General features: G+C 40.3%; 1 protein-coding gene across 1 annotated transcript in view; it reads right to left on the bottom strand.

The window, feature by feature from the left end:
- Positions 1–271: 271 nt before the first annotated feature.
- Positions 272–12,971, bottom strand: part of LOC118403748 (tetratricopeptide repeat protein 21B-like) — a 36,909-nt gene continuing 24,209 nt past the window's right edge. The window contains exons 25-36 of the mRNA XM_035802549.1: positions 8,813–8,878; positions 8,474–8,576; positions 7,751–7,861; positions 7,387–7,468; positions 6,745–6,895; positions 5,926–6,087; positions 5,090–5,141; positions 3,904–4,029; positions 3,286–3,399; positions 2,447–2,557; positions 1,849–1,969; positions 272–1,106 (exon numbers count right to left, since the gene is read on the bottom strand). Of these exons, the coding sequence (XP_035658442.1) occupies positions 961–1,106; positions 1,849–1,969; positions 2,447–2,557; positions 3,286–3,399; positions 3,904–4,029; positions 5,090–5,141; positions 5,926–6,087; positions 6,745–6,895; positions 7,387–7,468; positions 7,751–7,861; positions 8,474–8,576; positions 8,813–8,878 (1,345 nt within the window). The 3' untranslated portion in view covers positions 272–960. The remainder of the gene's footprint in view (positions 1,107–1,848; positions 1,970–2,446; positions 2,558–3,285; positions 3,400–3,903; positions 4,030–5,089; positions 5,142–5,925; positions 6,088–6,744; positions 6,896–7,386; positions 7,469–7,750; positions 7,862–8,473; positions 8,577–8,812; positions 8,879–12,971) is intronic.

Raw genomic sequence — 12,971 nt, forward strand, 5'->3', positions numbered from 1 at the left:
CAGAGAACAACGGATGCTAAACCGGATAGTGAGTGAGTGAGTGAGGTGGGGAGCTTTTGTTGGCAAGATCAGATGGTAAGGACCAATCCAAAATTGGAAAGAATCCAATATTCCAGGCGTTACAGTTGTTGAAGTTCAAAGACAGAAGAGCCTCTGTACATGTATAGTGTTTTTGTGGTGTTTCCATAGAATGTTATCCACTTTCAGTATTGTCTACATGTAAACATACTCTCACACATGCACATGTGTACACACACAGAAGCATAAGGAATACATTTATCCAAATTTTAATCACTCTTTTCGTTCAATAGTCTGTGCTATTTACATTTTATTTCTACAGCTGTTACAACAAGCGATATGTTTGCAAGATATACAAAAAGTGTCTCCACAATCCACATACATGCAGTGACTAATAAAGTACTGATCACTGGACTTCACCTTCATATATTAGAAAGGTAAATTTAGTGCAAAACTACATTGTACATGTGCAAACCTGGCTTTGTTGCTTACAGTGAGAAGTTATACATAAAATCAAGTTGGATAAAGCAAAGCATTCAATTTTAAAAATCATTCTATTATAGAATTATTTTTATGGTCATAAATATACAAATCACATAGCAATTTCAAGCCATATATTCTCTTGCTCTTTTTATATCACAAAATCTACAGTCTTGTCACCCAAAGTTTGCTGCGGCTATATGAATAAAAGTTTAGTTATCACCAAACAAAAAACACTGGATAAATGCATTTAGCTTTACAGTCACTGCATGTGGTCTTATGTTAGCAGTAGTTTTTAGTTACCTCCTGACAAACCTCCACGAATACTCCATTTTCTCCTTACAGCAAAATCAAACCGTTACGCACCTCAATACATTTACATTCAAGACATTTACCCATGTCCATGACTTAAAATGGTAATAGCTCTGTTGAATCTATCATCTGTTCTCTAACTCCAACAGTTTAAGCCCTCATCATACTGCGAGCCTTCTCCAGAATGTCCTTTCGTATCTTTGGGTAGTTTGGGTGGACGGCCAGCACCTTGTGACAGATGTCCACTGCGTCCACGTAACGCTTCGCTTTCATGTAGTTGAAGCCAAGCTTGTAGCCTACACAAATGGAAAGAAACACAAATACACGTAAAATGACTGCTATTCTGAATCAGTGGAATTCACGAAATACATCTACATAACATGCACAATGTATGATTATGTGACCTCCATGACAGCCAGATGTTTCTGCTTATATACATTGTACTGCTCTATGGAAAAAAATCATTCAGTGGTGCATGTACATAGACATGTAGATTGTAAGTTCAGACCCTTGTAGTGCCTAATGGTACATAGGGCAGTGAGTTTACTTGCTGTTTCAGTAGCAGGGTATATTTTTACAAGGTTGCTAGCCTTTATACAAAAATGTACCAATGTTTGAGGCACCTCTTTGAATATGGGACCCACATTTTACATTCAATCAGAAAGACGAGTGTAGCCCCAACCAAGATGCCCTCCAACTACAATGTAATTGGAACCAGAATTGGAACTGTGCGGCTGCTACTCGTACCAGTTGAGCTACAGGGAAAACAGCATAATCCCTTCAGCATATAGTAGTACTGACATCAAGACTGTCCAATGAACAAATAAGGATGGAACTATATATATTTCACCAATATATGATTACACCAAAGGCAGTCACATGTTTTATGTTTTTGTCCTTGGTGCTGAAATGTTTTCAAATGATGCTACACGGCATGTTTTCGTCACTGTCAGTAAAATTTACACATTGGTATCAGTTGTGCAGGTCTCTAAATCTCCCAATAAACACAATGAAGAAAAAAAGGAAGGACCAGCTGACCTATGGTTGGGTTGGACTGGTTGCTGTACTTCCAGGCCAGTTCGTAGTTGTTGGAGGCGTCCCTGTATGCCTGCTCCTTCTCCATGATGAACCCCATGTACTCATAGGCTTTACAGCAGGACTGAGTGAAGATACAAGTTAACAATGATGAACAAAAGTTCATGTTAGATACATTTCTACTGCTGACTAGAAGTTGGACTCTGTAATGTCCATACCCCCTATAGTGTCTGTAACCCTGGTAGTGTCCATACTCCCTGTAGTGTCCGTTCTCCTTGTGGTGTACGTACCCCCCGTAGTGTCTGTACCCCCAGTAGTGTCCATACCCCCAGTACCATCCGTACCCCCAGTATTGTCTGTACCCCAAGTAATGTTAGTACCCCCTGTAGTGTCCATTCCCCCATTAGTGTCCGTACCCCTAGTAGTGTCTGTACCCTATTTAGTGCCTGCACTCCCAATAGTGTTCGTACCCCCTGTAGTGAATGTACATGTACAATGTACATACAATGTAAACCCTATAGTGTCCATACCCCCTAAAGTGACACATGTAGAACACAACACAACGGACTTGTACCCAATAAAAATTCTGCTGCAGTTTTACCTTGTTGTGTTGCAGACATTTCTTCAGCAGTTCGCTGGCCATGTCGTACTTCCCAGACTGGATGTACACGTCGGCCAGCAGCAGCCAGCTCTTCTCAAAATCCTCAGCATCCTGGACAGAATGGAACAAACAGTGGAACAATGTTACGGGTAAAAAATCATACAGTTTCTGTAACTGAAAAGTCTACAACTGAACATCTCCCTGCAGTTCAAAAGAATGATACTAGAGGGACCAACTTATGTCACATCTTCCCAACCACAAGACCTACATTGTATATACAAACCAAAAATCTTGACCATACCGGTAGCTTGTCCAGAACACGAGGACTGGTATCAAAACTGGAAGTTCTGCTGCAGTACCATAAAAAGCCACTAGCCAAACTCTGAATCAGTTACAGTTTCTTCCTTTTTGCCAACCCAGTACCACCATACCAAATACCATCAAGATCCATCCACAACTTCTTGAGTTATGCTGTACTCAGACACACTCACCTCAAAACACATCAAATATTCAATAGTTTTTGTGAATGTTTTTGTAGTCATCATTGAGAATTTCTTCTATGCATTCTTCTGCCTATGCAAGTCAACCTTGGGGACCAACTTTGGACCAGGGCCAATCCAACTTTCCCATCTTGCAAATCGCCAGTTCCACCATCTTTAGACTCACATCCTGTCACTCTACAATACTGAAATAATTGCAGACACACACCAAGACTAACAAACACACAGACCAAAAACAACACCAGTCCTCTATTTTCCCAAAGGTAAAAATAACCAGTTACAAATTGTTTCATTTACAAGGAGCCATCAGCAAGTTGTGTTAACTTTTTGTTCTCTCACCTCAAATGTCCAGTTCATCTTGGCGATCCGTTTGAGCTGGTTCCTGGCCCGTGGAGTCTGTTTCAGGATCATGTAGGCTGTGGCCATGCCCAGTAGAGAGCCTACATGGTCCCTCTGGAAAAGGGAACATTTCAGACTTTCAAATCTTCATAAGATTTCAACAAAGCTGAGAGAGGTCTGAGCAAGAACTTCTGTAACTGACCCTGTTCTTTCTCAGCATCACAGTTGCTAGAAGGCATTCCAATGAATGGAAAAAGGAGAGTTGAAAAACTCGAAGTTTGTTTTTGCAGCCATACATTGCAATAATTTATCACTGTACACCAGTGCCTCCTGGCAGAATTGGATGGCAACATAGTTGTTCTTAGCATTGAATGCAGCATTAAACTTACAAGGATTTTGTACACTTTGCAATACATCTCCACCTATGAAAATACTAAATTACCATCATAATTACATGAATATTTAAATATCAATAATTAACTTTTAACGACTAATGAATCTTTTATTTGTCATAAGTTATTCTATACTCTGTACATGATCATATCAAACATCTTAAAAATTGACTTTACAAAAACATGTAGCTGGCTTGACTGTGACAGAATTTGGGTTTCTCCCTACCTCAACAGTAACAATCTCCATGAATGCAGATAGAGCCTTCTCCACATTAGACTTGGACTTTGTGGCCATCAGGACGTAGTTCTCCAAGATTCGCTGCTGGTAAGAGTTGGGATCTGCCTTCAGGTCCTGTAGGAGACATTCAAGACATTCTTGATATGTAGCCTAATTAGCCTTCTTCACAATATGCACACCATGTCTGAAGAACTTTATTCCTGATATGCAACCTGTATCAAAGGCAACCTAGTAAGCAATACTAGTCAAGGTTGTAGACCTTAAGCTATCTAAGTCAATTTTGGGGGTACTTTTCTATGTTATAAAATGAATCAACTCTTTTCCATTCCATTCAAGGAGCAAAAATTTGATGCCACAGTGTCGCAAGGATGCCGTGAAGTCAGGGCGCTTCACTGTCGCATTTTGGATCAGCCATATTTGGATTCTCCAAACACTCCATGACTTCTCCCGACCTCCCATGACCTGATCTGACAAGTAGTCACATGGTTTACTGTGACCTTTATTTCTGTGTGCAACCAAAACTTACCAAACATTGTCGACGGAAAACGGTTGCCAAAGCCTGGCTCTCTCTTGGAGACCCATTCTCCGTTAACTAACATTTATTACACCATGCTATGTGATTTCCTATGTGTACATATTGTACATGATGTATATATATATATACGATGCACATTTGTAAATTTGTAACCATTTTGCTATGTTAATGATAGTGCTTTTATATTGACAATGTTTACTACAATGATTTTATATGTAACATGTATTGTTCTTTCCCAGGGCTAGCCCTTGGCAATAGCCTATGGCTAGTTGGGCAGCCCTGGCTGTCTGTAAACAGCCGAACGAATAAATAAATAAATAAAAAAAACGGTTACTGGCTGGATCAAGGCCTAATTTTTGTGGGGTACCTACCTACCTACCTAGTCCCTTGACCTCCAGGTCGTTGGGGGGACAAGGTAGCCATGAAGATGGAAAGTGGGGTACAAAATAGAATATTTAGGGAATCCTAGTGCGGCTTGTTTCTGTACCGTCTTTAACCACTTTAGGAATGAAATAATGATGTAGATGTGGGAATATAGTTCATATATTGCCTTATTCAGATTATTTCCACTGACTTTTAGTGCTATGATATTGCTTACTATAGGTTGCCTTTAAATGTGACGTGGAAAAAGTGCAGTACCTTGATCAGCTTCTCTGCTGTCTTCACAGCAAGTTGTTCATTTTCTGCAGAGCTGCGCAGAAAACAAAACAGTATATTACATCATGTTACAATTCTTTTAACCTCTCCTTCAATCAATGTCTGCAAGATATCTAAGAAATAAAGCAACAGATCTATCAAAAGGTATTTGCTTGTATTGCATACCCAGTAAACCGCCATTTACACTGGCTTGTACCGAAGAGTACAAGCTGCATATCTGAAGAGATCCACTAAAACAGAAATGGACCACTGCTCTTTGACAAGTGTGGGCAGGTGTTTTTTTTCTAATCTGCTCGAGATGTGGCTCTTCTTAAACACAGCATGCCCTGTTAACATCCTACATTTTTGTATCGGAGGCATGAGCTATGTTCTCATTTACACCTGAGTGTTTCTGTGGGTGGAGTAGTTGGTCATGGATATTAGCTATGTTTCCAGTGGGTTTTTCATGTGTATCCTTCAGTCATACATTGGAATCACTATAGAAAAGTGTACCAGTATGTGTCTACTGTATGACAGAGCACTTTGTGCGAGGGATTCCCAAGCGTACAAAATCAGGACCTGAACAACATTGGGCTCGAACTCAGCATCTCCAAGTTCTGAGTCAACTACCCTACCCACAAGGCCACTGTGCAACAGTAACACTAACAGTGGTCACAAGAGTGTTTGATAGAGTCAACTTAATCTCTAACCAGATCCACAGTGCGTAATGTATAGTATCAAACTCCGACTCCCTTAGTCGGCTACACTCCTTGGCCAGCTTTGATACTATCTAATGGCACCGTAGGATCTGCTTGGAGATTAGAGTTGACTAGTCATACCTTGCATCGTCAGTCACACTCTCGAAGGTCTCTCCCCCAATGGTCTCGTTGTCAGGGTTCAGACAGATCTCAATCATGTTCACCACGGCCTTCTGACTCCACTGACGGTCCTTCCGCCCGATGTTGAACAGTTTGAGGGCGTTGTTGGGGTTTCCTGTGTACCTGGATGTAGAATCAAATTTTACATCAATATGGTGCAGAAATATGAAGATATGTACAAGAATAAAATATGTACAAGAAGAACATTGTGATATTGTGCCCTCGTGAAGAAGGAAGGGGGTCAGCAGTTGTAAATCTAGTCTATACTATGTAAAAAGAAAAGTCAAAACGTTTTGCAGTGAAACCTGTTCAGAGCATGCTAGTTTCCATATTGTTTCTGGTCTTAAGGCCAATGCATTTGACATTCTAAAGCTGCAGTAATGTCATGAATTACTAGAGGGCTCTTTGGTATCACCAAGTTGTTATACTGAAGGATTGCCAGGATTGCCTGAAAAACAGGTCTAGGTTTGACCTGAGCCGTATTACTCCTGGTTAAATGAATAAAGTGAAAGTGAAGGCACACTCTCTGGAATTCTGTCAGATCATTACAGTAAAAGTTACTTACAATTTAGCTTCAAGTGAAAGTGATTAAAAAACATATTTAACATAATGAAAAGTACTCATTATCAATACATAAAATAATGTTGTAATATTGCAATCCTACAAATCATGTCTTACTTTCAATTTTCTCTACCATAAATCACACTATAATGCAAATCTGCTCGTCTTTGGTAACGCTAATATCTAAACATTACAGTGACAAAATGGGTTAACACTGACCACTCCTGCAGCCCCTTGCAGTAGTTGAATCCGGGGTCCATGGGTGCGCGGGACGAGGCGCTCTCCGCCTGGGACAGGAACTTGGGGACGTCATCTAGCCGACCCGCCCTACGGAGCAGGTCGATCAGTCTGGACAGCGCTTCGTAATGTTCTAAATAGGGAAAAAACAAAGTTAACGTTTCATTTATCAAAATATATTTCTACTAAGTTAACCCAACAAAAAACTGTAGATCTCATACCTCAAACTGTGAAACAGCTTAAGTTGTTAGGATATAGGAGTATTCTTTTACACAATCAGTTAGTCTTATCTAATGACGTTTCGATGTCTGTCAGACATCTTCCTCAGAGCTTCTAACTGGAGTTTTCTGCTTCTCACCACTACATGTAGCCGATGTAGGTGGCGCTTTTGCGGTGAGAAAACAATCCCAAACGTGGCTGACTTTGTAGCCCCCTTTGTCCAGGTTCATCGCTGGGGTAGACTAGTTAGAACCTCTGAGGAAGATGTCTGACAGACATCAAAACGTCAGCAGGTGAGAATAACTGGTTGTGTAAAAGAAAACTCCTATGTCCTATGACCTACAACCTGATGAAACTATTTTCGGAAGCTAAAGATGTTGTGAATTTCTTCAAAATCTGCCTTACCTGGAGACCTCTCCAACAGTTGTTGGTAGTGGAAGGTGGCCTGGTCATACTCATTCTTACGGAACATCAGATCAGCCATCATCTAAAACATATCAGAACCACATTAATTGACGAATCATGGGACATAAATTATCATTATTACATAACTTAAATGCATCATGTATGTACACCAAACAAGCCAGTCGAATCATTTTTGGATCAAATCAAAATAAATCAAATCAAATCAAATAATGGATTTTCACTTAGAAAGATCCCAAAGCTATGGACACAGATGCAACTGTCCTATTGCTGTTGTAAGACGTGATAAAATACTACAATATAATTATAATGGTCATGACGTGTTAACATCAGGGGATAAGTTTACCATAGTGGCAGCATCATTCTCCTTGTCTGTCTTCAGCAGGATGGCACACTGGTGCTGACAGGCATCCAGGTCATCCTGGGCAAGGTACAGGCGAGCCAACTCCAGCATAGCCTGGAACACAGGACAGTGGGGATAACTTAGCAAAGTTTTACTCTAACATTGTCTGTTTTCAGCAGGATGGCACACTGGTGCTGACAGGCATCCAGGTCATCCTGGGCAAGGTACAGGCGAGCCAACTCCAACATAGCCTGGAACACAGGACAATTACATGACTGTGTAGAACAACTTAGCAAGGTTTTACTCCAACATAGCCTGGAACAGAGGAAAGTTGGGACATTAAGGTTAGGTTGGAACAAAGGACAGTAGTGACAACTTAACAACATTTTACTCTAACATAGCCTGGAACATAGGACAGTTGGGACAACTTCGCAAGGTTTTACTTTAAGATAGCCTGGAACAAAGGACAGTTGGGACAACATAGCAAAGTTTTACTCCAACATAGCCTGGAACAAAGGACAGTAGGGACAACATACATGTAGCTTGAAACTGTGAGCAGCAAAATGCACCCGTCCTGCATTCAGAATTGCCCTGAAGAAGGTGACAGATGGTCACGAAAACGTTGGTGCGAAGAAACCAATGTAAAAATAGTATCTTTATTCAGTGACGTACCAACCTGGTGAACCTATTCGTGGATGATAAGATTAAGTTTTTTTGCAGCCTTACCTTGCCATCGTTATCACTGTACACCAGCGCCTCCTTGTAGAATTTGATGGCCTTGTCATAGTCCCTCTGCTCCTTAGCATGCTGGGCCATCTGGCTACAGATGCTGTATGGAGGAAAGGAACAAAGGCCTTTATTGTTAACACCTCAGGCCTGTATAGAGCAGGTAGAACCTTACAGTCCCTTCTTCTTTTCTTATCATCAATTGAGGTGAAGCCTGATGTTTTTTTTCAAGTATTACTGCAGTTTTGCTATGACTTGCGTTTTCATATAGAATACCCCGCTAACCCAAGAAAAATATCATTGAATAAAAACATGAGAATAAAAAAATGATATCCTGACCTGGTAGCCAACTGTTTCTGAGCGGGTACACCATCCGGCTGCTCCACATGGACTCTCTTCAGCACCCTACATGTCACAGAGAATATTTACATTACATACATGTACCTGCATGTTTATCAGGGTAGAGAACAACAAAGTAATACTAGAAAGGCCGACATTTGCTTAAGAGCAAATACAGCATATTTCAGCCATACCCCTTCCTACGCAACATTGGACTGTTCCAAATCACCCCTGCGCAAAAATGGAACATCCTCTTAACAGTACATTATCCCCCCAAGTGGACTGGTATTGTGAATTGATTCCAGGTAAAAACAGAGCTTGCTTCTATTTTTCAGAAAATGACAATAATCACACCTTCCATTCAGAAAATTTTCATCATGACTGAAAATTGTTGAATGACTTCATGTAATGTCATTAACAATTTTCAGTACGATAACTAGGTGTAAGTTTAAAAAAGTATAAGCTCCTTGTAATGTGGGTACATTTATTATTGCAGTGAACTTTTTTTATTCAAGTAGGGCATACGATTTAATAATTATCAAGCAGGTGCAGGTACTGTAGGAGCGTTTGTTTTCTTCAAGCTGTAAAACTGTTAAACTGTTTTACTTTGTATGCAATCAGCCATCGAGCCTATTCTTATTTTAGTTTAACAACTCAGTCCTGCCAGACCCGGAAGATGCGATTGAACCTTGTTCGAGGATTTATTTTCGTCTGTCTGGTCAGTCTGTTCATACCCTGGCGCTGAGAGTGTTTTATTGGGCTGAAACTCTGGCAGTTTAAAGTTACTTACAATTTAAATGTTCAAAGTTTATGTCAAACAACAACAGCACTAGGAACACATACATTTGCTCTGGAGAAAATACAGCAGTTTTCGCAAGTTCCAGTCCAGTGATAGAAATGTGGCCACTATAGACAGGTGGTCACTATAGAGAAAAATGCTGATCTATTGACTAGGAGCCATACGTTACACATGATTTCAGTGTACACTGATCATTAATCATATAAACATTGCACAGGTAAGCCAATTGTTTAGATGTACAATTAAGTTCAAATAATTCTGAATGGAAATATTGATGAGAAAATAATCATTCTCGCCACTGTCTAACTTATAATTACGTATCAAAACTAAACGCAGATTTTCTAACTAACGCACCTTTCGCCGACTTCATCAAAGGACCGCCGGCTATCAATCAAACACGGCTGTTGATTAGACTTAGAGTTTCAAACAGTCATGTGCTGTGTGCCAGTTGACAGCGAACTTCATGCTACGTGATGTTTTACATTGCTTGGACCTTCTTTCCTACAGCGGTGCTTCTACAAAATATTTAGACTGTAACACTGAGTCCCACATGTTTTATAAAATAGAATTTGACGCAGAACAGCGTTTTTTGCTGGGTATTTTTCTTGAAACATGTCCGTGGGAATATCAGCGAGGCGGCGACGTAGGGATATCAGACCGTCAACAAAAGTCGCACGGCGGCTAACGGCGCAGCGAAGATACTAGCGCTATAAATAAGCGCTTCAACTAAGGATGGCAACCCGTACAATATTTTTGTATACTGTTGAGCTAAGTAAAGTTTGTTGTTTATGAGGTTTTAGTTGTCTTTGAAGCTTTGACCCGAAATATTTTAAAGTCAAACTGCTGAAGAGAAGTAAGTGACTGCTACGATTATCGTAGATATGGCCCTAAAAAAACTGATAAAAGAAGCCTTCTCAATAGTCTAAAATGCAAGAGCTTCCGGGGGGGCTTTGCCCACCTGGGTCTCCCCTACAGTGGCCCTGCCCCTGGACCCCGCCAGGGACATTCGGCGGCCCCCGGACCCCTGTCCGACGCTTTGAAAAAATCCTGGCGAGAAGTCTGTACGGCCTGAGTCTTCAAGTTAACGTATTGTGTGGCCCCGCTTATGAATATTAATAAGCCTTCGTTTTCCTCTTCGCTGATTGGCTGAACCATTAATTGAATTAACTCTTCCTGCCGGCTAGACGCAGGTGCAGATGTCGGCTCTGTGGGGTGAACGTCCGAAAGGTCATGGCATGGAGAACGAAAGAAAACCAATTTCCCCTTTAAAAAGTGCTGTAATTAAGCCTTTTACAGTACTTTATGCCAAAAATTTTACTTGGATCATTTTACCAACTATCTTATGCCTATCTATACCAAATGTTACTCATACCAGGGTACAGGGGTGCAAAATATATCGTTATAAGACCGTCAACAACAGTCGCACGGAGCTAACAGCGCAGTGAAAATACCATCGCTAGCGTTTCAACTTCGGATAACAAGTTATAAGTACTGTTGAACTCAGTAACGTTAAAGTTTGTTTTTAGTTGCCTTTGACGGTTTGACCTGAAATAGTGTTACGCTAAACTCCTGAAGAGAAGTTAAGTGACTGCTGAGATTATCATCGATATCACCTAAGAACTAAATAAATACAATATAAAGCCTTCTGAATAGTCTAAAATGCGAGAGCCTTAGGCGGGCTTCGCTCCCCCTGGCGGGAACACTGCTATATACGGGATCATGAGGCCCCGCTTATGAATATTAATTAGCCTTTGGCCTCCTCTTCGCTGATTGGCTAGGTCTTTGATTCAATTAACTCTCCGGCTGACGCGCACAGGTGTGGCTCTGTGCGGGGTCACGGAAGGTCACGTCAGGAGGCCAAAAGAAAACAAATTTCCCCTCAGAAAAGTGCCAAAATTAATCATTCTAAAGTTGTTTATGTCAAAAATTTTACTTGAATCTTGTTACCAAGTATCTAATGCCTATCTATACCAAATGTCAGGTCATTTAATTGTAATACCAGGGTACAGGAGCCAAAAGTGTCCTTTTTTGGTCAAAAATTGGCCAAAAATCGCAAAAATAAGCATTTTGTTGCACTGTACACCAAAAGTGTTATTGAATTTATATGAAGAGATTATCAAGGCACATCTGTGTCAAATTTCAGCTCATTCGGTTGCAATACCAAGGTACAGGAGCCAAAAGTGTCCTTTTTTGGTCAAAAATTGGTCAAAAAATCGCAAAAATAAGCATTTTGTTGTACTGTACACCAAAAGTGTTATTGAATTTATATGGGGGCATTATCAAGGCACATCTCTGTCAAATTTCAGCTCATTTGGCTGTAATACCAGGGTACAGGGGCCAAAGGTGTCCTTTTTTGGTCAAAAATTGGTCAAAAAATCGCAAAAATAAGCATTTTGTTGTACTGTACACCAAAAGTGTTATCACATTTATATGGGAGCATTATCAAGGCACATCTCTGTCAAATTTCAGCTCATTTGGTTGTAATACCAGTGTACAGGGGCCAAAATACACAGTTTTGGTCTAAAATTGACCAAAAAATCTCAATAAAATCATTTTAGAGGCAGATATGAAAAAACTGAGAAAAAAGCACCAAGGTATTGGCCCTTTCTACCCCTGTGCCAAATTTAAGGTCATTCAGTCCAGGAACGGCGGAGATGAATCACTTTGAAGATTTGACAGGAGAAAGAAAGAAGAAAGAAACACTAGAAAGGCCGACATTTGCTTAAGAGCAAATACAGCATATTTCAGCCATACCCCTTCCCACACAACATTGGACTGTTCCAAATCACCCCTGCGCAAAAATGGAACATCCTCTTAACAGTACATTATCCCCCCAAGTGGACTGGTATTGTGAATTGATTCCAGGTAAAAACAGAGCTTGCTTCTATTTTTCAGAAAATGACAATAATCACAACTTCCATTCAGAAAATTTTCATCATGACTGAAAATTGTTGAATGACTTCATGTAATGTCATTAACAATTTTCAGTACGATAACTAGGTGTAAGTTTAAAAAAGTATAAGCTCCTTGTAATGTGGGTACATTTATTATTGCAGTGACCTTTTTTTATTCAAGTAGGGCATACGATTTAATAATTATCAAGCAGGTGCAGGTACTGTAGGAGCGTTTGTTTTCTTCAAGCTGTAAAACTGTTAAACTGTTTTACTTTGTATGCAATCAGCCATCGAGCCTATTCTTATTTTAGTTTAACAACTCAGTCCTGCCAGACCCGGAAGATGCGATTGAACCTTGTTCGAGGATTTATTTTCGTCTGTCTGGTCAGTCTGTTCATACCCTGGCGCTGAGAGTGTTTTATTGGGCTGAAACTCTGGCAGTTTAAAGTTACTTACAATTTAAATG

The sequence above is a fragment of the Branchiostoma floridae genome, chromosome 16 (genome assembly GCF_000003815.2).
Source record: "Branchiostoma floridae strain S238N-H82 chromosome 16, Bfl_VNyyK, whole genome shotgun sequence".
Taxonomy (NCBI): Eukaryota; Metazoa; Chordata; class Leptocardii; order Amphioxiformes; family Branchiostomatidae; genus Branchiostoma; species Branchiostoma floridae.